This window comes from Rutidosis leptorrhynchoides, chromosome 8 (assembly GCF_046630445.1).
Source record: "Rutidosis leptorrhynchoides isolate AG116_Rl617_1_P2 chromosome 8, CSIRO_AGI_Rlap_v1, whole genome shotgun sequence".
Taxonomy (NCBI): Eukaryota; Viridiplantae; Streptophyta; class Magnoliopsida; order Asterales; family Asteraceae; genus Rutidosis; species Rutidosis leptorrhynchoides.
In genome coordinates, this window is record NC_092340.1 from 286994511 (window position 1) to 287016882 (window position 22372).

General features: G+C 32.7%; 2 protein-coding genes across 2 annotated transcripts; both read left to right on the top strand.

The window, feature by feature from the left end:
• The first annotated feature begins 1326 nt into the window (after positions 1 to 1326).
• LOC139864289 (F-box/FBD/LRR-repeat protein At1g13570-like) lies at positions 1327 to 2532 on the top strand. The gene is made up of 3 exons (XM_071852867.1): positions 1327 to 1678; positions 2187 to 2329; positions 2407 to 2532. Exons 1-3 carry the CDS (start codon positions 1327 to 1329, stop codon positions 2530 to 2532), a joined length of 621 nt encoding a protein of 206 aa, XP_071708968.1.
• A 4934-nt stretch (positions 2533 to 7466) lies between these two features.
• Positions 7467 to 12245, top strand: LOC139864291 (protein FAR1-RELATED SEQUENCE 5-like). The gene is made up of 9 exons (XM_071852868.1): positions 7467 to 7590; positions 8525 to 8591; positions 8899 to 9011; positions 9533 to 10029; positions 10113 to 10241; positions 10344 to 10492; positions 10582 to 10840; positions 10925 to 11494; positions 11577 to 12245. The coding sequence occupies exons 1-9, from the start codon at positions 7467 to 7469 to the stop codon at positions 12243 to 12245; spliced, it is 2577 nt and encodes an 858-aa protein (XP_071708969.1).
• Positions 12246 to 22372: the final 10127 nt, after the last annotated feature.

Genomic DNA, 22372 nt, shown 5'->3' on the forward strand with positions numbered 1-22372 from the left:
TTGGGAGTAATATCATGGTGCAGCAAGAGACAACCAACTGTATCCTTATCAAGCACCGAAGCAGAATATCGATCAGCAGCATCAGCAACACAAGAAATTACTTGGTTGAAGCAGCTAATGGAAGATCTTCATCAATCAACAGATTATCAAGTAAAACTTTTCTGTGATAATCTATCAGCTATTCGATTAGCAGAGAATCCAGTCTTCCATGCAAGAACAAAACATATAGAAGTGCACTATCACTATGTACGCGAGAAGGTCCTTGAAGGGGAGATCAAGATGATGCCAACAAAGACAGATGAACAAATTGCAGATATATTCACCAAGAGCCTAAGTAAACCAAAGTTTGAAAAATTCAGAGAAGCACTTGGAATGGTCTGCAAAACATCGTTGGAAGAAAATTTGCATTGAGGGGGAGTGTTAAAATACAATGCAAATTTAGAATAATACGGAATTAGTAAATGTATATGGGTAAAATATCTAGATATTAATATGTATATGAAAAATATCTAGATAATAAAATGTATAGAAAAATCTAGATATTTATATGTGTAAGAAATATCTAGATATTTATATGTATATAAAAATATCTAGATATTTATATATCCATGGAAATATCTAGTTTCTAGAAACTTCCATGGAGTAGTATAAATATAGGTGGTGGGTTCATTTGTGTAAGGTGTGAAGTAAGGTGTGAAATAAGAAGAGTGTGAGTTAGAGAGAGCTTATAAGTAGAGAAAAGAAAACTTATAAGTAAGTAATACTGTAATTATATTTTTGTATTAATAAAAGTGTTCTTTGTTAAGTTTCCCGGTTAAGCCTTAGTTTGTGTTTAAGTTCTTAGTGCACTTGTGTTGTTCTTATTATATGGTCGGCTCTGCCGCCTAAGTGATATATGGTCGGTTATACCGCCTGAATGATATATGGTCGACACTGTCGCCTAAATATTATTGTGCACTAAGGATTCATATAATTAAAGGCTAACCAACGTCAAAGTGTTGGTGTAGTGAGTGAGTATAACCTAGGTCCTCAATAGTGGGTGTGTTGGGCTCGTCAAAGCTTCCAACAATAAGGGTTATGTAGATATATGCAATTATAAATTGAAGTCTAATACTTGCATTATAAGTTTTAAAAGGTTACCAAAAAAATTTTGGACAAAGATTTAATGTTATTAGACAAATAATTATTGGTAGTGTTATGTTCTGCAAATGTACATGTTTTATATTGGTTAAATGGTTAAATGTGTTATGCATATAAAGCTTTACAATTTTACATTCTACATTGCAGCCTTGTGGAGTACGATAACCTTGTCAAAGTAATATAAAGATGAAAATTCAATGTCTAGATTCGGATAGAATCAGCAGTCTTCCTCAAAACATAATTGAAAATGTTCTAATACTTATCCCAATTCGAGATGCGGTGAAAACGAGTATTTTGTCAAAGAAATGGAGGTATTGTTGGACATCTATGCCGAAACTTGCGTTCCATGATAAGATGGTTGAAATACCATCTGATGTAATACCTTTGAAGGAATATGCGATTGTGAGTGCAATCTTTAATGTTTTGTTACTTCACACGGGCCCAATACTGGAGTTTGAATATGTTGGTGAAATTAGAATGGATTATGGGTTTGATCAGATACTACTTTATCTTTCGAGGAACAAGATTGTGAAAAAATGTATCTTTGATATTTCAATATGGCCCTACAAGCTACCCTGTTCTTTTTTTTTCATTGCATGAATTGGAATCGCTAGAGCTCATAAATTGTAGGTTGGAACTTCCATTAACGTTTAAAAGGTTTAGTAGGCTGAGGTTTTTGAGTTTACTTGCTGTTAAGGTTTCTTCTACAGTACTTCGACGTTTTCTCTCTAATTGCAGCTACTAATGGATGTCATTTTGGTAGGGTTCATATACTCACCTATGAAGTTCTTTTGATTCAGAGATGTTATTATATTATTATAAAAATAACTTTTTTTTTCCTTTTCTGTAGGAAATAAGTCAAGAAGACTCTGAAGGAGAAAGAAAGTTTACATGTATGGATCTAATAAAGTGTGTGCCTTTGCTTCGAACTTTGGATATCTTGGATTGTTATATGGGGGTAATACATAAGATTGAATTTATTTCATGTAAGACTATTTCAGTTACTGATATTGCTTTTGGTATTCGGTTAAAGTACTTGTGTGTAGGTGGTATGCCCCAAAAGCTTCCGGCTCCAATAGTCCACCTTAAATATCTAATTCTGGAAATGTATTTAACGGATCATGATCAAGTTTCATCTACCCTTTGTTTACTGAAGAATGCCCCAAATTTAGAGAAAGTTCATTTGACGGTAAGGAATAATATTGATTACATATGCTGATTGTTTATTTGTAACATTATTGACAATTTTCACATGTTTTGTGTTAGATTTTCAAGAAGGAGGATGCTCCTCACATTTCTGTTAAATGTTTCGACTTTGATTACCCGAGCTTCAACTTTGACAGTCTTGAAGAACTGGAAATGATTTATTATGTTAACGCTGTTGGAAACTAAACTTGATTGTGGGCTATTTGTTTTGGATTTGGGCTTGCAAGTATACAAATATTTTGGATCAAGATTATAGCCCATTATGTAGAAACTTCTTGTAATATGTAGTAGTGAAAGTGTGTAGAATGTGTGTAGAATAATCTTGTAAAATATCTAAGTCTAGAATTATCATGAGAATACTTAGGAAATATCTAGATATTAGATGATGAAGTATTCTAGACTAGTCCATGGTGTAGTATAAATAGATGGATTCACCTCTCATTTGTAATTAAGCAACAAAGCAAAGCAAGCAATAAGCAATAAAAGAAAAGTTTTCAAGATCAATCTAACTTCTAAAAATCATCAATCCACTCTTCCACAAATAATATACATAACCTTCTATTTCCAACAAATTGGTATCAAGAGCTTGGTTCGACAAGATGATGGCCAACAATGTCATCACATTTCCTCGCCTCACAAAGGATAATTATGATCGATGGAGCATCCAAATGAAGACCTTCCTAGGTGGACAAGACTTATGGGAGATTGTGGAGGAAGGCTATGAGGAACCTGCAGAAAAAGGTCCACTCGGCAAGGAGAAAAAATTAATGAAGACGAACGATCAAAAGGCTCTTTCCATCATCCAACAAAGTGTAGATGATGGAGCTTTTGAGAAAATTGCAAGTGCAACCACCGCCAAGAAAGCATGGGAGATCTTGGAGAATTCTCACAAGGGAGTTGAAAAGGTGAAAAAGGTTCGACTACAAACACTACGAGGTGAGTTCGAATCCTTAAATAAGAAAGACTCAGAATCAATTTCCGATTATTTTACAAGAGTCTTGGCGATTGTCAATCAATTAAAGAGGAATGGTGAAACTCTAAGTGATGTAAGAGTCATTGAGAAGATTCTTAGATCATTAGATTCGAAATTCGACTATATAGTCGTAGCCATCGAAGAATCTAAAGATCTAGAATCAATGACTATAGATGAACTCATGGGTTCACTACAAGCCCATGAAGAGAGGTTCAATAAGAAAAATAAGGAGCCTTTGGAGCAAGCTTTACAACCAAAACTGTCTTTCAAGGAAGAGAGTAGTGAAAAGACTCATCAACCGAGTCAACGAGGTCGTGGTCAAGTACGTGGCCGAGGACGAGGACAAGGATATATCAAACGTGGAGGTTATAGTTCTTACAGAAATGAAGAAATAAGTCAAAATTTTCACCCGACAAGAGGTCGCGGGAGAGGCTACACAAGTAGAAGGCCAAGGTATGACAATTCTCAAACCAAATGCTATAATTGTCATAAATTTGGCCATTATGCTTCGGAATGCGAGAAGTCAGACAATTACGTGCAAGAAAGAGCAAATTTAGTGCAAGAAGATACCGAAGCCATGAAAAACACTTTGTTACTAGCATGCAAAGGTGAAGATAACGGAGAATCAAATTTGTGGTATCTCGACACGGGTGCAAGCAACCATATGTGCGGTGACAAAAACATGTTTGTGGAGTTAGATGAGGTAATTAGTGGAAATATCACCTTCGGAGATTCCTCTAAAGTCCCGGTTAAAGGCAAAGGTAAGATTCTCATCCGCTTGAAAAATGGAAGGCATCAATTTATCTCTAACGTGTATTATGTGCCTAATATGAAGACGAATATACTGAGTATTGGACAACTCTTAGAGAAAGGCTATGATATTCACATGATAAATCGTACTCTTTCTTTAAGAGACCAAAAAGGAGGTTTGATTGCTAAGGTGCCAATGTCAACGAATAGGATGTTCATGCTAAATATTCAACATGACATTCCAAGATGTTTAAAAGCATGTTTCAAAGATAATTCTTGGCTTTGGCACATGAGATACGGGCACTTAAATTTTGAAGGGTTAAAATTATTATCAAGTAAAGGAATGGTGAAGGGTTTGCCTCCAATTAATCATCCGGATCAAATATGTGAAGGATGCCTTCTAGGAAAGCACTTCCGAAACAGTTTTCCAACAGAAGCTTCTAGTAGAGCGAAGAAACCTCTAGAACTTATTCACACGGATGTGTGTGGACCCATAAGCCCACCGTCTTTTGGTAAAAATAGATATTTTCTTCTATTCATTGATGATTTTAGTCGAAAGACATGGGTCTATTTTCTAAAAGAAAAGTTGGAAGCTTTTGGAATGTTCAAGAAGTTTAAAGCGTTTGTGGAGAATCAAAGTGGTCTCACCATAAAGGCGATGAGATCCGATCGTGGAGGAGAGTTTACATCCAAGGAATTCAAGGAATTTTGCGACAACAATGGCTTACGACGTCCTCTAACTCTTCCATATTCACCTCAACAAAATGGTGTTGCGGAAAGAAAAAATAGGACAATTCTTGATATGGCCCGGAGTATGTTAAAGAGCGAAAGGATGCCTAAGGAGTTTTGGGCTGAGGCAGTGGACTGTGCGATCTATCTAGCAAATCGCTCGCCCACTAGAAGCGTCAAGAACAAAACGCCCATTGAAGCTTGGAGTGGAAGGAAGCCCGGCATCTTACACCTTCGAGTGTTCGGAAGTGTGGCATATGCTCATGTGCCAGATCAGAAGAGGACGAAGCTCGATGATAAAAGCGAGAAACTCATATTCGTGGGCTATGACTCAAGTTCGAAGGGTTACAAGTTATACAATCCCAAGACCGGTAAAGTAATCTCAAGTCGAGATGTGGTGTTCAATGAAGAAGCAACATGGGATTGGAATGTTCCCGAAGAGGAGAACTACGACTTTCTCCCTTATCCATTCGAGAGTACTGCAAGGAACGAAGAATATATAGAAGTTCAAGAATCTTCTAGTACACCATCTCCGCACTCTCCACGTACTCCAACCACTACACCTAATGAAGTGACACCAACATCAGGAGGAGAATCAAGTAGGCTACAACATCACACAAGGAGCATTGAGGAGTTGTACGAGGTAACCCAGCCTATGGAGGATCTATCATTGTTCTGTCTTCTTGCCGACTGTGAGCCAATAAGTTATGAAGATGCAGCAAAAAGCCAAAAGTGGAAACGTGCTATGGACGAAGAGATTCAAGCAATCGAGAAGAATAGTACGTGGGATCTTGCCACACTACCAAAGGGACATAAGGCTATTGGTGTAAAATGGGTGTACAAGGCCAAGAAGAATTCCAAAGGTGAAGTTGAAAGATATAAGGCAAGGTTGGTGGCGAAGGGATATAGTCAACGAGCCGGCATAGACTATGACGAGGTATTTGCTCCCGTTGCTCGTCTAGAAACTATAAGATTGATAATCTCACTTGCGGCTCAACATAATTGGAAGATTTATCAAATGGATGTCAAATCTGCGTTCCTTAATGGCCACTTAGAAGAAGAAGTCTATATAGAACAACCTTTGGGATACATCGTGAAAGGCCAAGAGAATAAGGTGCTAAAATTGAAAAAGGCCTTATACGGGTTGAAGCAAGCGCCTCGGGCATGGAATAGCAGGATAGACAAGTATTTCCAACAGAATGACTTTACGAAATGCCCCCATGAGCATGCCCTCTACACCAAAGTTAGTAATGATGGAGATGTTATGATTGTGTGCCTATACGTGAATGACTTGATATTCACCGGTAGTAATCCCAAAATGTTTGTGGAGTTCAAGAAAGCAATGGTTCGGGAGTTCGAGATGACCGACATTGGACTTATGGCTTACTATCTTGGGATCGAGGTAAAACAAAAGAAAGAAGGAATATTCATATCCCAAGAAGGTTATGCGAATGAGGTGCTCAAGAAGTTTAAGATGAATGACTGCAAGTCAATGAATACACCGGTGGATTGCAATCTCAAATTGTCAAAAGATGATGAAGGATACTTGGTGGACCCAACACAATACAAGAGTTTGGTTGGAAGTCTGAGGTACCTAACCTGCACGAGGCCAGATATTCTCTACGGAGTTGGACTAGTAAGTCGATACATGGAAGCACCTACAATAAATCACTTGAAGGCGGCCAAGAGGATACTTCGCTACATCAAAGGTACGATTGACTATGGCCTGTTTTATTCGCCTTCTGAGCACTTCAAGCTAGTTGGATACAGTGATAGTGATTGGGCTGGAGACATAGATGATCGTAAGAGTACGAGTGGTTTCGTGTTCTATATGGGAGATACGGCGTTCACATGGAGCTCGAAGAAGCAACCCATTGTGACTCTGTCAACGTGTGAAGCCGAGTTTGTAGCAGCAACATCGTGCACCTGTCATGCAATATGGCTCAGGAAGTTACTAAATGAGCTTAAGTTTTTTCAAAAGGAAGCTACGGAGATATATGTGGATAACAAGTCTGCGATTGCTCTAGCAAAGAATCCAGTCTTCCATGATCGAAGCAAGCACATCGATACGAAATACCATTTCATCAGGGAGTGTGTTACAAATAAAGAGGTGCAGATAAAGTACACGAAGTCATTCGACCAAGTTGCTGATATTTTCACAAAGCCTTTAAAACACGAGACTTTTCAGAGATTACGGAATATGCTCGGAGTGACGAAATCAAGTTTAAGGGGGGCTGTTGGAAACTAAACTTGATTGTGGGCTATTTGTTTTGGATTTGGGCTTGCAAGTATACAAATATTTTGGATCAAGATTATAGCCCATTATGTAGAAACTTCTTGTAATATGTAGTAGTGAAAGTGTGTAGAATGTGTGTAGAATAATCTTGTAAAATATCTAAGTCTAGAATTATCATGAGAATACTTAGGAAATATCTAGATATTAGATGATGAAGTATTCTAGACTAGTCCATGGTGTAGTATAAATAGATGGATTCACCTCTCATTTGTAATTAAGCAACAAAGCAAAGCAAGCAATAAGCAATAAAAGAAAAGCTTTCAAGATCAATCTAACTTCTAAAAATCATCAATCCACTCTTCCACAAATAATATACATAACCTCCTATTTCCAACAAACGCAGCTGTTGAGTTGGAAATTGTAAAACTCGTCATGGCAAAGTCGCCGATCGAGCTTGATGCTAGTATTTCTGTTGATGAAGAACTAATGATACGTGAAGATTTGATGCGGCTGCCTGTTGTATGTGGATCTGCTTCAGCAAAACTTAGAATTGAACGTTAATGACATTCCTCATGAAAGGTGCTGTTTTGATGGTTTTAGTTTTTTGTATTTGTTCAGTACTACCTAATGTCAAAGCACAATGCTTTTATGGTCAATTTGGAAAGTGTTTAGATGACATATTTATGGGTTGATTATATGTGCTTTGTTGTACAACACTTGCTTTTGTAGTAAATTATCCAGGTTGATTATATGTACTCTCTTTTATGTGCAATGTATCTTACTTAAGAGCACTAGATTAGTATTTCATTTTGAATAGAAATTTAAAAATGCTTTATATGTAGTATGGATAGATATAAACATGAAATTTAAAAATGCTTTATGTATGTGTTTATCAATTGCAATTGCATATGTACGCATTTGATAAACCAGTGATTTTTCTTTTTTCTTTTCAGTTATTAACAAACCAGTGAGCATGGCTTCGTTTTACTGGAGTCTAATCGAGGTATCACGTGTAGAGATTTCCTGATCAGATGTGTACCTAAGAAAATCTAAATATGAGGACATCACAATGTCATACCATAATACCTGATGATTAAATATATGCATTTGGTGAATAAAATAATGTTTTAAATTTTATTTTATGGTGTTTGATTTTAAATTTATAAATTATAAGAGGACTTGGTGGTTGCAGCCAGAGAACTTGGTTATAAATTTTATAAGAGGACACAAACCAATGTCTCTTTTATGGAGTTTGATTCTAAATTTAAGAAAACTATTGTTTTTAAACGATATACAAATAAAAAGAAAAAGATTATATATATATATATATATATATATATATATATATATATATATATATATATATATATATATATATGTATATATATATATATATGTATATATACACACGGATATAATCAAGAGGGAAGTGATTTTTAGGGGGGGAAGGGGGAAGCTCATGATCTCACCCTTGATTTTTGATCCAACAGCCCGTAATATTCCACCTCCTCTTCTTGTTCCAGCTTCCTGGCCGTATCCTTTATTTGTATTGAAAGGGTAATTTCGTCATTTCATAACTACTTTTATTTTTTTCATAATTTCGTAATTCTTTTTTTTTTCCTTTTTTCCTTTTATTAACTGATATAATTGATTTTGTTTTTTCGTCGATCATCATTGAATTAGGGTTTCGTTCTCTCTTCGTCAATATTCAATTACGATTCTTCGTACAATTTTTCAGTGATTTTGTCTTCATCATAAACGTTTGAGTTACGGTTTATATGTTCATCTGATTCGTTTTTTTTTGCTCAATTTAGTTCTATATCGTTCGTATCTGATACGTTTTTACTTTTTATGTGTAATCAAGGTTTGCGATGGCTTCAAGTTCTATTTGTGCTTCAGATTCTACCTCTCGTGTTGAAGGTTCTACTTCTGTCGCTGCTTCATCTGGTTTCGATTCTGCACAGTCTGATGCTGAATGTACGTGTTTTCTGATTTACATTCATTATTTTTTAATTTTCTTTACGTATGATCAATATTACTATCTGTTATCTGTTTTCTGTTGTTTGCTTCTATCTTAGGGTTTATGTTATGTTTCAGTGCATTAATAATGAATATTTTTAATAACATTACATGCGTTGCATGTATTAATGCGACTTTGTTTTTCCTGCTTTTAATACTTTATTTTCTTATGAATATTACATATGATGAATATTATTATCTATTGTCTGCTGTTTCTTTTTATTTTATGGTTTATGTAATGTTTCTGTTCATCAATGATAAATATTTTTCTAAAAACATTACATGCCCTGCACGTTTTAATGTGAATTGTTTTTTTCTGATTTCAATACATGATTTTCTTATGAACATTACATATGTTTATTATTATTATATATTTTCTTTTCTTTTTTATTGTTTTTTAGGGTTTATGATATGTTTCTGTTCACCAATAATAAATATATTGCTAATAAAATTGCATAATCAATATTTTGTATTTTTAGGTTCTGGAGCAATTGTTGAACAACTTGATATTTCTTCAATAATTAAAGAAAGTGTTAATGGTTCACAAGAATATTTACCTGTTGTTCCTGATCATTTGAAACCTGTTATTGGTACTTTATTTCAATCGTATGATGCATGTCAGTTGTTTTATGAGTCCTATGGCGAGGCTGGTGGATTTGATACTAAAAGATCTTTGCAAAATAGAAATGCAGCTGGGATTGTTATTTACAAGGTTTTTTGTTGTAATAGATCCGGTACTTCTAGGCATCTCGCCTATGATTCTCTTGTTGATTTTAATCTACCTATTGTTAAAGATTCAGTTGAAGGTGGTGTGGAAGGTGATGTTGAAGGTGACTCAGAAGTTGATGTTGATGGTAATGGTGAATCTAATGTTGAACTTTATAAAGCTGATAAAAGGAAGAAAAGAAAGAAGGAAAAAAACCTCTTATTCGTAAAGTTTCCACAATCAAGACTGGTTGTTCTGCATCTCTTAGATGTAAGTTAGTTGGTGATAAGGTGATGATATGGACGTTCTATGAAGGTCACAATCATAAGTTAGTTTATGTAGGTAATAGACAGCAAATGAAGATAAACAGAAGGATTGGTTTAGACGATGCGCAAATGTTGTTTGATTTAAATACTAAATCTAATGTTGGTGCTACTACAGCTTATAACATTATCTCAGATCTTAATGGTGGTTTTAGTCTGGTTGGTCCTTCTTCTGTTGATTTTTAAAACTTTAGGCGTGACATGAATCGGTATGTAGGTGAAAGTGATGTACACATTTTTATAGAGAATCTTCTTCGGAAGCAAGAAGTTTTACCAAACTTCACTTGCGAGTATAAATGTGGTAATGATGGTACTTTACTTGGAGTATTCTGGTATGATTATGTCTCTAAAGTTAATTATCAAGAGTTTGATGATATCGTGTCTTTTGATGCAACTTACAAGACAAACAAGTAAGTCTTTACTTTTGTTTTTATTAATTTATTCTGTTAACATTCAATGTGTGTAATATTATTATTAATTATGTTAAATTGTATTTCAGGTACAAGATGGTGTTTGTTCCTCTTACTGGAATTGATAACCATAAGAAACTTGTGTGTTTTGGTGCTGCTCTACTTACTGGTGAAAGTATTGAATCGTTTAACTGGTTTCTAGACTGTTTCTTGAAAACTTTTGGGAATGAACCTTCATTAGTTGTCACCGATCATGATTCTGCAATGAAAGAGGCTATTGATTTGAAATTTAAACATGCAAAACACCGATTGTGCATGTGGCATATAAGTTCCAAGCTGCGTGATAAGGTTTTATGTTTTTAACTTTTTGTTTTCTTACTTTTTTTTACTTGCCTTTTTTCAACTTTTTAATGTTAGTTTTATATTTTTTAGGTTGGCCACGAATTGTATGATACTCCTAATTTTAGGGATCGTATGAATTTAATTTTCTGGAATCAGCAACAAACACCTGAAAAGTTTGAGACTCGTTGGAAATCATTGATTGATGACTATAAATTGCATGAAGTTAGATGGTTCAATGACATGTACAAAATTAAAGAAATGTGGGTACCATGCTTCTTCATGGATACCCCTATGAATGCTTTGATGAGAACTTCTTCACTTTCAGAGAGTGAGAATGCATTTTTCAGTAAATGCAAGAACAGATGTTCTACTTTAGTTGATTTTTATTCAAGGTTTGAGGCGGCAATGGAAAGGCAAAGACATACTAATCGTCTTCTTGAATATGAAATGGAGAACAAATTGGTTAAACTTGCAACAACTCGGCGCATTGAGAAACATGCTAGGGATATATATACCCCTAGTGTTTTTTTACTTGTTCAAGATGAAATCTGCAGATCTTCCTCTTCATGCTATCAAACAAATTCTAGAGTTGAAGGAGATAAGCTAATTTGTGTAATTCAAGAAAAGTTTCCTGAACCACGTCCTAAGTGGGATTACCATGTAAGTATACAATATTTTCAACTTTTTATGTTTGCTGTTTAAATTATTTTTAAATGTTTGCATTCCAATTTTTGTTTTCTAGGTTGAATTTAATGAGAAGACATTTCAATGTGATTGCTCGTGTTTGTTGTTTTTACGTGAAGGACGTTTGTGTCATCATGTTTTCGTTGTTTATTATATAAATGAAGTTCGTGCTATTCCTAATCGATATATTCTGAAGAGATGGTCAAAGGGAGCGTCTGAAGTATTCAATTCCATAGCTTATGAGTTAAATCCATTTGTTGCATCTTATAGGGTTAAGAAAGAGCTGCTCAATAAATTTAGAAAAGCACTCTTTTTCTTGAAGGATGATACTGAAAAACTTAAGCTGTTAAGAGACAAGTTTGATGTGTTTATTAGTGAATTTTTTAATCCGGATGATGATACAGCGCCTTCTAGATTTGCTGCAATTGAGCAGTTGTATGGTTTCCCTAGGCCTGCTCTTGCTAATGTTCATGGTCCAAAAGGCGTGCGTAACAAAGGTGAGAGAAGTAACAAAGGTGAGAGTAGTAACAAGAGATACTTACCTGCTGTTGAGATAAATGGTAAGAAGCAGAAGGCATGCAAAAAATGTGGCATTCTTGGTCATAATAGGAGAAGTTGTGACAAAAGAAATGCTGGTAAACAAAAGATGAAGCTTGTTGATGAAGATGATGAAGACTATGACTCGATGGATGAACAACATGAAGAAGTTGGTGAATCTCAAGATTGATTGTTTATTGTTTTTTTATCCTTAATTTTTACATGTTTTAGACTGCGTGTTATTAAAGATCATACCATTACTTACATTGAATGTTTTAAGTTTTTCAGTCTCAAATGTGTTTATGTTTTATATCGAGTATTATTGCATCTCATATGTTTACTTATACCAACAGTTATTATGTCATCATGCTTAATACTTAATGTTCAATTCATGCTTAAAACATAATATGCAATGTATGTAATGTTAGTATGTATTAAGTTTACTTAATACACAATATTCAATGTATGTAATGTTATTATGTATTAAGTTTACTTAGTACATAATGTTCAATGCATGTAATGTTACTTAGCCTTGGACTTTTTAATCAATATGGTAGTTAGCTTCATCTTATTTAACATCAAATGTGTATACTGTATGCATCAATTAGTGTAATTCAGTCAACGATTACAAAATCGCTTAGTAGAAAACGATTAATGTATATAATAACCAACTGGTGCAATTTACTTTACATATAACAAAGCGTGTAACTAGTAAAATATTAATGTGAACCATATTAACTAAGTAACATCAACATAATATCTTATAATACGCAGGTTAAACGATTTACAAAATACCGTTAATATATCACGCTAAATGATTCACACAATACGGTTAACACGGAATTCAAAATATAAATTGTTTTACATACTAATGATGAAATAGAATACATTCTATTTTCTCTTATGCCATTTATCAATCTTGTTCAGTGCTTGTGCCTTCGCCTTGTCCACAGTCTGCTTCTTGATTTTATCATTTGTTGTTTCTTCATAACTATTCATTTTCTGCAAAAACTCTGATTTTAGTTCATTCAAATCGTGTGTCAAAATCTTAAATGCATAATGCGATCTCAGGCTCGTAAGCTGCTTTTTCTGAAAATTTGATTCATCCACTAATCCACAATACCACTTCTCTTCTCCTCTGTAGCATTCCATGTGTCTCATAGCAAAAATACCACAGTCAATCTGATTGTCTTTAGTCATCCATTTCGTTTCCTTTAACACAACCTCTTTACCGAAAAATCTTTTGTAGTACATACTTCCAACCTTTTTTAAATAATTCGTGAAGTAAAGCACCTATAAGTTGTACAAATCAATATATTAAATCGTTGTAATAATAAAAATTGATTAAAATTTTTGTTATAATAATAAAGTTTATTTACTTTTAATATCATTCAGCATATGTAATATTATTTAAAATTTCTACATACCACATTTTCTGGAACGTTTCCATACTGGTCCTTGAATTGAAGGTCAGCTTTTACATTATCGATAAGTTCAATCTTTCCGTTCTTCATGTTGAATACTATAATATAGTAATGGTCTTTAACACATATCGGAAAGAAGACCTGCAATATCATACATGATTTTATAAAATATTACTATATATTTAATTTAGCTAGTTAGCAAAATATTTGTTATTTCATACCAGATCATAATTTTCAAATTTTGCTGCCTTGGGCCAATATTTCATAATATCATCAACACTTGAATTGAATTTATTTTGGTTTTCCTCTGATTGATTCTCAAGCATTCCCTCTGCCTATACGTTAACATAAAATTTAATCACAATTTTTACTCAATGCATTTTTTTTTCTTGTTATAAATTATATAAATGAATATTATTTTTATAAACTTACAAATATTGAAGTTGTCAAATAAAATCTTTGTGGCTTGGTCAGATCAGCTGTCTTTTCTTCCTCATTCAATATTGATGACCAAACATCGACAATGGAGGCAAACAACTTAGCTCGATATATCAAACTAGCCATACACATGCTGAAGCAATGCCCTTTAACCTTCTCACTTCCAAATACTTGATCCCTGAAACAACATCAGTAGAATTAAATATTTATATATAATTAAGGTATTTAAAATTCAAATTATTAAAATTTCCCAAGTATTTTTACCATGCACTTAGCTTGAAAGACTTGATGTATCTTAGAATTTTATACTCTGCTTTAGTAAAACCTGCCCCAACGTCTACTTGTCTTTTTATGTATGGTGATCGGTATACAGCAGCCAAATTTATTTCTCTCTGTCTCTTTGTTAATTTTTCTTCAGTTTTTTCCTGCTCTCGTGTATCCTCCTCACCTGATTCTTCATTATTGCCCATTTCTTCCGTTTCATTCACTACGTTCATTATTACTTTTTCAATTGTTCGTTCACCTTCATCATTTTCTTCCCTCCCCTTTTCATTGACATCCACAACTTGTTTTTCATTTTCAACTACAATTTGTTTACCTCCTGGTAATTCTATATTTTCTTCCACATCTTCTTCATTCGCTTCAACGCCTTCAATCGCTTTAACTTCCTTTTCAGCTTTCTTTCCACTTTTATTACTTTCTTTCCTCTGCTTATCAGTTTCACTCACATCTTGATCCTCATTTTCATTTGCAGCTTTTTTTCCTCCTCTTGATTTCACAATTTTTTCCACACTTTCTCCATTCACTTTATTCACATGTTCATTCTCTAAATCCCTCTCTTCATTCGTTTGAGAAACTTCATCATGTAAATGAAATGGAATAGGTTGTGTTGAATTAAATTCTTTTCCATCATTATTAAGAGAAACACTAGGTAAAAAATCATCATCTGAGATGTCCATCCCTTTAAAATAATCTTTAAGAAGTTTTAAAATTTCTTCAATGGTTTTGTTTTCTGGATAAAGTCTCAAACCTTCACCTAGGATTTGACCATAATCCTTCACATCATTTAGATTTGTTACAAGGTAGTTCACATATTCCTGCATATATAAGATATTTAATTGTTAATATCATCATCACCCCATGTGTTATTGTTGTTTAAATTCACCATTTTGGCAATAATAATAATTATTCAACACATGTAATAATAATAAATTGCAAACTTCAACACATGTAATAATAATAAATTGCTAATTTCATAAGATTTAAAACATCCATCATCCATCATAAGTATTATAATAAACATTTTTCTTACCTTATCAGATCCAAACTCGAGGTTCTTTGTTTTCTTCATCTCCTTTTCTCTTTGAACTACAATAACATCACCAAACACACCTTTTCTAACTTCTGCAGTTTCTCTATCCTTCAACTTTATTGATGACCATTCATAAATTGTTGATCTTTCAGGTGGTACATATGTTCCATCAAGAATTGTTGATTGGACATAATGAAGCTGCATTATTTTATTAATTTCATGTTAATAATTAAGATATAAATTTTTACACAAGCATTATGTATAATACATATTACATGTAATAGATAATATATATAATAGTTATTAGACTTACAACAATTGTGGAGATTGATCCATTGAACGCTCCATCGGGATTGTTTATTTCTTTCCATTCTCGAACAGTTTCATTCAAACATGTAAGCAGGTAATCACACTAATCAAGTTTTGGTACGTCACTTTCATCATTTAAAACGCCCAGGAACTTTGTGTTTACTGTACCACATTTTGTCTGCTCGATCATCGATGATGCAAAAGTACCATGAAATCCTAAATAAACATTAGATCACTATCAGAGTTGCTCTTTAACTTTTCTAGCATCTATTTTTGATTTACACTCCCTTTATCGTATCTGCTTCTCCACTTTACATTCATCTCTCCTCCTATTTGTGCCCTTACACAAGCTTCAACTTTATCTCCTCCTATTGGAATACCATACAATTCGCGTATGTTTTTTCTTGTTATTTGTATGTTTTCAGCAGGTAGTTCTATGCAGCTTGTCTCAGGGTTGTACATAGTAAGACAGAAAAATGCAAGCTTCCTCGGAATTTCATCAAATTGCATCTCTAACAATTTACCAAAGCCAATTTTTGTTATAGCATTGATTCATTCTCTTGACAGCAACCTTATTGCTTGGTATAAGTTTTTTGGCGTGTTTCTGTGATACAATTTGGTGAACCCATCTGCAACATCTGTTTTATTCCGTTGCTTTTGAACCTTTTTGCCTTTTTTTAATTTTCTTTTCTTTGTAACAGGTTCTTCTTCATTGTTTCTTTTCCTTTTCTTACTAGTTATTTCACCTTCTTCAGGGGATTCATTTGATTCCACAGGTTGTTCTTTCTTGTTACTCTTCCGTTTCTTTATTGCTTTTTTGCTTTGTTCACGTTTTACCTTTGACCCCTGCTTTGCTTTGACTGTTTTCCTTCTAGGAATTGATTTCTTTCGTTTACCCAGTATTTTCTCTTCATATAATCTTCTGCTAAACCTTGTTTTTATATTTGCATCAGTTTGAAGATTTTCCCCAATGATGATCACATCTATAATATAAATATTATAACATTGTTAGAAATCAATTATCATTATAATCAACATAAAGTTTTCATGATTTTTGTATCATATATGTAATGCGAAATGTTTATATACATTTATAAGTACTACCTTCATTTGATTCATGTTCATTATTTTCATATATTGTCACTGTTCTATCACTGTTTGCTGCCTCTTCAGTATGAGCATTTGTGTTTTCTGCAACTTTATAATATTTAACAAACTTAATGACATTCAACATATATATTTGTGTCGACCCATAACAATAAAATTTATATATATAAATGAATCATGATATTTTTATTAATTATAAACAATAGAAAAATGTACCTGGTTCTTCTTCTTGATTCTCTTGTTGTTCAACTTGTAGAGGTTCTATATTCATATCTTCTGCATGCATCAAGTAATAAACTAGTAATGCTCAATATACATGTTATTTTCTACTTTTAACAAACTATAAGTTCATAATAATACTTAATCTAATTAGTTTGAGACATCTATAATGTAAACATTCATGGTAGTTTATCATATCATTCACTATTTTTTGCTTTCACACTGTTTTGATTCATCTAATAAAAGTAGATTTAGACATTTTCCTCTTTTTTTTGTAAAAAATTACATATAATGAATGTTTTTGCATAAATTTTGTTTGCACCAATTTTTCTTTTGAATCTTTTTTGATTTTCATCATTTCATTATGGTATTTGACATTTAAAATAAATTATCTTACAAAATAATATAATATTACTTTCAGTGAATGATATAATAACATAGAATATAAACTTTACCTCTGTTTAAATGAATTTTTTCCTTATTTCCTGAAGAATTTTTCTCGTATATTTAAAACGAGATGATGAATCTCCAGTTTGGTTTTTAAGTGCTTTTTGAGAAAGATCGTATGTACCTATATTACTCGACATACATGCGATTCATAGTATTTTTAAACTATTTCGAGTATAATGCATAAGATATATTCAATTTATAATATTCAACATATGTAATTGTTTTAAACCTGTATGCTGATCCATTAGATTTGTATCTTCAACCATTTCAATAGTGTCTGCATGCACCAAATATTAAATTACTTTCCTTAAAACTCTAATTTAACATTTTTTTTTGAAAAACTTTACATGTACAACATATTTTAAAAAAAATAAAATAAAATAAAAAATAAATAACTGAAACAAGTTGTTTCGTCACTATTAATCTCAGGACCAGATAAAACATTACATTTACTGAATGTTATGCAACAACAATAACAAAAAATAAGATGATTCATGATATTTTTAAATATTTTCAAGTATAATGCATTAAATAAACTGTATATATAAACTTACTTTTCCTCGTGTTGAATTTGAGCTTTAAGTTTGCCTTCTTTCTTGCTGCTAGATAATAAGAACTCGTTATATTTTAGGGTTTTATACTTCGATCAAAAATAATGTAAAATACATGATTCAGTGATAGATTACTTACTGTATACTTTGAAATCGATGGTTCAATTATCTTCGGCCATTGTACTTTCTTCGATTTTGGGTTTATCGTGGAAGCTAGGGTTTCGTTTTTCTAATCGCTAAAAGGAAAAATTTATAGTGTCAGATGAAATAATGAAAATGAGAAATGTGTTAATGTGATAAATTGGAAGGGATTAATATTCAAAATTTTACCTTTTAGTTTTATTTTGTTACAGTTTTTACCCTTTTACAATCTTTTTTACTTAAATATTCGTTTTTACCTTTTTAGTTTTATTCATTTTACTTGAATATTCAAAAATTTAATTTAATTTTTTAGATTTTTAGGTTATTACAAAATGATCAATTATTATACACATTGATAACATTCACCTTATGTAATGATATTATATATTTAATATACTTCATTATTTAAACAGTTATTTCCATAAAATTACATAAAAAATATTAAAAAAAAACTGAAATATCATTTCAAACAAAAAATATTATAGCAAAATGACTTTTTTACAATAAGAATATCCAAACATAGGTTGCAATAATACTGAAATATGTTCACATGATATATAATGGATTTAATATGATAAGATTTAGTCACAACTTTTAATATCATAAACTTTAATAACATCCATTGTTATTCATTATATCATAGCTAGATGCTGTTCATAACAATCTAACACATAGTTTTAACATATATCAAATATTGTCTTAATTTGTAAAAATGAAAATAAGAAACTACAACGTTTTAAAGATTATTCTTTTGCATCGAATTTTGTTTGAAGTAAACTTTCTTATTTTATCAATCTTGCAATGAAGCTTCTCTGCTGAGTTCAATCTCACCAGTTTCCTATTTCCATCAAAATAAATCATGTTATTAGACAAATAGTATAAAACATTCACCGTATGTAATAATATTAAAAGTTGTTCATAACATACATGTTCCTCTATTATTTCTGAAATATTCAGGGCATCTCTTCCTTGCTTCTTCTTTGAGGATCCTTCTGTAGCTTTCATTGTAGTTTCCATTGAAATATTTCATATCATCAATCACATCATCTCTTGTTTTATTAAGATCACTCAAAATAATTTTGTTTGCATATTTCTTTCTCAACAACTCAATTTGACTGCGTTGATGGTTTCCTTCAACATCTAGTCCACAATCCCACTGAATTTCACTCCTGTACACATCCATGTGACTCATCATCATCACCCCAAAATCTATGTTATTCTCACTTATGCCCCAAGGTACAATCTTCATTTTTGGTATACAATTTCTAAACAAATTGCAGTTTGGATGAGAAACATCTTCCAAGTATTTTGAAAACAAGTGTGTCTGCAATTCAAACAACTAAACTTAGCAATACAAATTTAATATACATATTTGTTTTTCAATTTAACAAAATGATGATTTACTTACAATGCTAGTTAGTAAACTGCCATAGTTCAAACGAGTATGAATATAAGCTTTTCTGTGATCAATTATTTCAACCTCTGAAGTTTTAAGATTGAAAACTATCAGGTAATTCAGCTCTTTTGACATTACAGAAAAGAACACATACATTTTCAAATAAAACTAATTAGTTAAATTTAAACTATTTCTTATACCTATACATATATGCATTTTATTTATGATATAGAGTGTCATACCAGATCTCTCTTTGCGAATCTGAAATCTATGTTTTCTGATGTTGCTTGTAGTATCAAGTTCGTTCTGAATCTTATATAAACTTCTTCTTTGTAAGCACCTTCGTTCAGCATTTCTTCAGACTACATTTATCACAAAAATATATTTATTTTTATTAGAAATTAATGATGCATTACAACTTATTTTTATTGTGTTCTATCATCAGAATTATAAAAACTATATGCTAAACAATTACATATTTTCATCAACAATTGTACAAGACTTACTATGATTGTGGTTCCAAAAAAGTATCTTGAACAGTCATTACTCCCAAGTAATTTTTCTTCATGATTCAAGATGTTTGACCAGCAATCTATAACAGAGGTTGATATTTTTGTACGATGAAGTAAACTTCCAACTTGTATTCTATTTAGTGTATTTCCAACTATACTCCTGAATACAATTTTCCTGAAATTGTGAAAATCAACATACTATGTATTTAAATTATTGTTCTTATAAACATGATATAGTAAATTAACTTTCTTACAATAAATTAGATACTTACAGTGGATCATCAATAAAACAATGCAAGAAGTTTGAAACGTCATTTTCGAACACATTAACATTACTAATCTTGTACTTTCCTTCAACCTTTGAACTTGCACTTGGAACATCTTTTATACCATGTTCATTTAGAAGATCAAATTTTGGAACAGAAGCATCATCCATTATTGTTGGTCTCAACTTTGATAGTGTTACTTTCTTTGTGTTTTCATCAATTATATTAAGGAACTCATTCATTGGAAAGCCTGTAACTTCATCTAGTATAATTTCTGATTTCAATGCTGATTCTTCTTCTTCTTCTTCTTTGTTTTCATGTTCTTGAAAAATCAATAAGATTTTTTCTCCGCAGCTTCTTATATCCTCACTGTTTGGATACTTCTTTAATGCTTCCTTCAACAATACCATGAGTTGTTTGGTTTCTTCAACGATGTGCTCGTATGAAACAACCCAACCCGTATTCCATACGATAATTTTTTTTTTATATTACACATTTACGCGCCAATTAAATATGTAAACCATTCCACAAGTTCCATTTAAAACGTACCACAATTTAAATGTTTACAAAGGCACGAAGGCCATTAATTAAGTTTAATACAAGTTCGACCTATCCAAAAACGATAGTTTTAATCCAAATAACACATCGAGCATGGTTTGGGGCTAAACTACCCAAAACGCTAGGCCAACTTCAAAAGCTCCAACAAACATCATCAAAGGACACCTAGTGCCCAACAACCCCTTTTCCCCTATCCGCACCTGCATCTAAAAAGATAAACAACGAGAGGGATAAGCTAAAGCTTAGTGAATGCAATAATTATACATGTTCATATATAACCTACTTACTTGCAATCACTTACCATACCGCATACAAGCTAGCAATTCGATAACCATGCAAACATCATGCATAAACTACTATCCACAATTCACAAGAAGCTAGCAATAACAATATCATATAGTTCACAATTTAATATGCTAGATACAAATTCACAAAACCATGGTTAACCAATCGTACAAGGGAACGGTACTCGTAAAAGACCTTCGGAGTTCATAACATCCATTAGTGTTACTTAAACACCGCGTAATCACTAATCCCCCGGGTGATGTCTTGAACACCGCGACTAACTCACCCCCATGACAATGTGGCGTCTTGAACACCGCGACGATTCCACATGTCAATCAAAACCATGAGTGGTGCCTTGAACACCGCGGCATCCACTCCCATGACAATGTGGTGTCTTAAACACCGCGACAATACCACATGTCAATCAAACAATGAGTAGTGTCTTGAACACCGCGACAATACTACTCGTTACTTAGAATGTGGTGTCTTGAACACCGCGACAATTCCACATTCATACCACACAAATAAATACATTACATATGTACACGCATAATTATTCCACTCACCTTAATACAAGGATGATGATTATGCACTTTCGAACTTCAAAGCAATGTACCTAATACATTAAGTACACTTTCAATACACAACTAGTGGAGCTAACCACATTACTTACACTTGAGCATTTAATGACCCATTAGCATTAAATAGCTCACTTTCACCAAAACCGCCCATAAATAGCCAAGACACATATTAAATCACTAAAACTAGTGATTTAAAGTCTACTAACTTAAACCAACGCAAACTTAGGGTAATTCATACCCATTTCACCCAAACTAGGTCAACATTACTATTTTGACCCATTTCAACACTTAAACTTACAAAGTTGGTCAACTTAACCCATTTACCATTCTTTTAACATTTAACAAGTGTTTTAGTGCTTAACAACATAATTAACACTTACACATCTCAAATCATAAGACCAAACTCTAGGTTATGGCCATTAGGGTTTACTTTCATCAATCTAACCCAAATCCACCCATATTACCCCCAAATAGGTCTTACAAGTTCCAAATGAACCAAACCCTAGCATAAACTAATCAAAACTCAAAATATGGAGTTAAGACTTACCAACACTATCCACTCGTAGCTAAGAACGAGGAGAACAACTTTAATTCTTGCTCCAAGGTTTGATTCACAAATCTCCACTCTCAAATCTCACTTGAAAACAAATGGATTTTTAAGTTTTGAGAGGAATTAGAGAAAGAAAAGAGAAAAGAAAATGAATTAAATGGATAAGTGGTGGAGATTTAATGCTCCAATCAGATCTTCATGTAAAAAGACGAATTTGC

Excerpts from the sequence above, each read along its gene's own strand:
- LOC139864291 (XM_071852868.1), top strand. The coding sequence starts at position 7,467 with ATGGCAAAGTCGCCGATCGAGCTTGATGCTAGTATTTCTGTTGATGAA. Across the intron at positions 9,012-9,532 it reads TGCACAGTCTGATGCTGAAT|GTTCTGGAGCAATTGTTGAA; the intron begins GTACGTGTTTTC and ends TTGTATTTTTAG. Across the intron at positions 10,493-10,581 it reads GCAACTTACAAGACAAACAA|GTACAAGATGGTGTTTGTTC; the intron begins GTAAGTCTTTAC and ends ATTGTATTTCAG.
- LOC139864289 (XM_071852867.1), top strand. The coding sequence starts at position 1,327 with ATGAAAATTCAATGTCTAGATTCGGATAGAATCAGCAGTCTTCCTCAA. Across the intron at positions 1,679-2,186 it reads GAACAAGATTGTGAAAAAAT|GTGGTATGCCCCAAAAGCTT; the intron begins GTATCTTTGATA and ends ACTTGTGTGTAG. Across the intron at positions 2,330-2,406 it reads TAGAGAAAGTTCATTTGACG|ATTTTCAAGAAGGAGGATGC; the intron begins GTAAGGAATAAT and ends GTTTTGTGTTAG.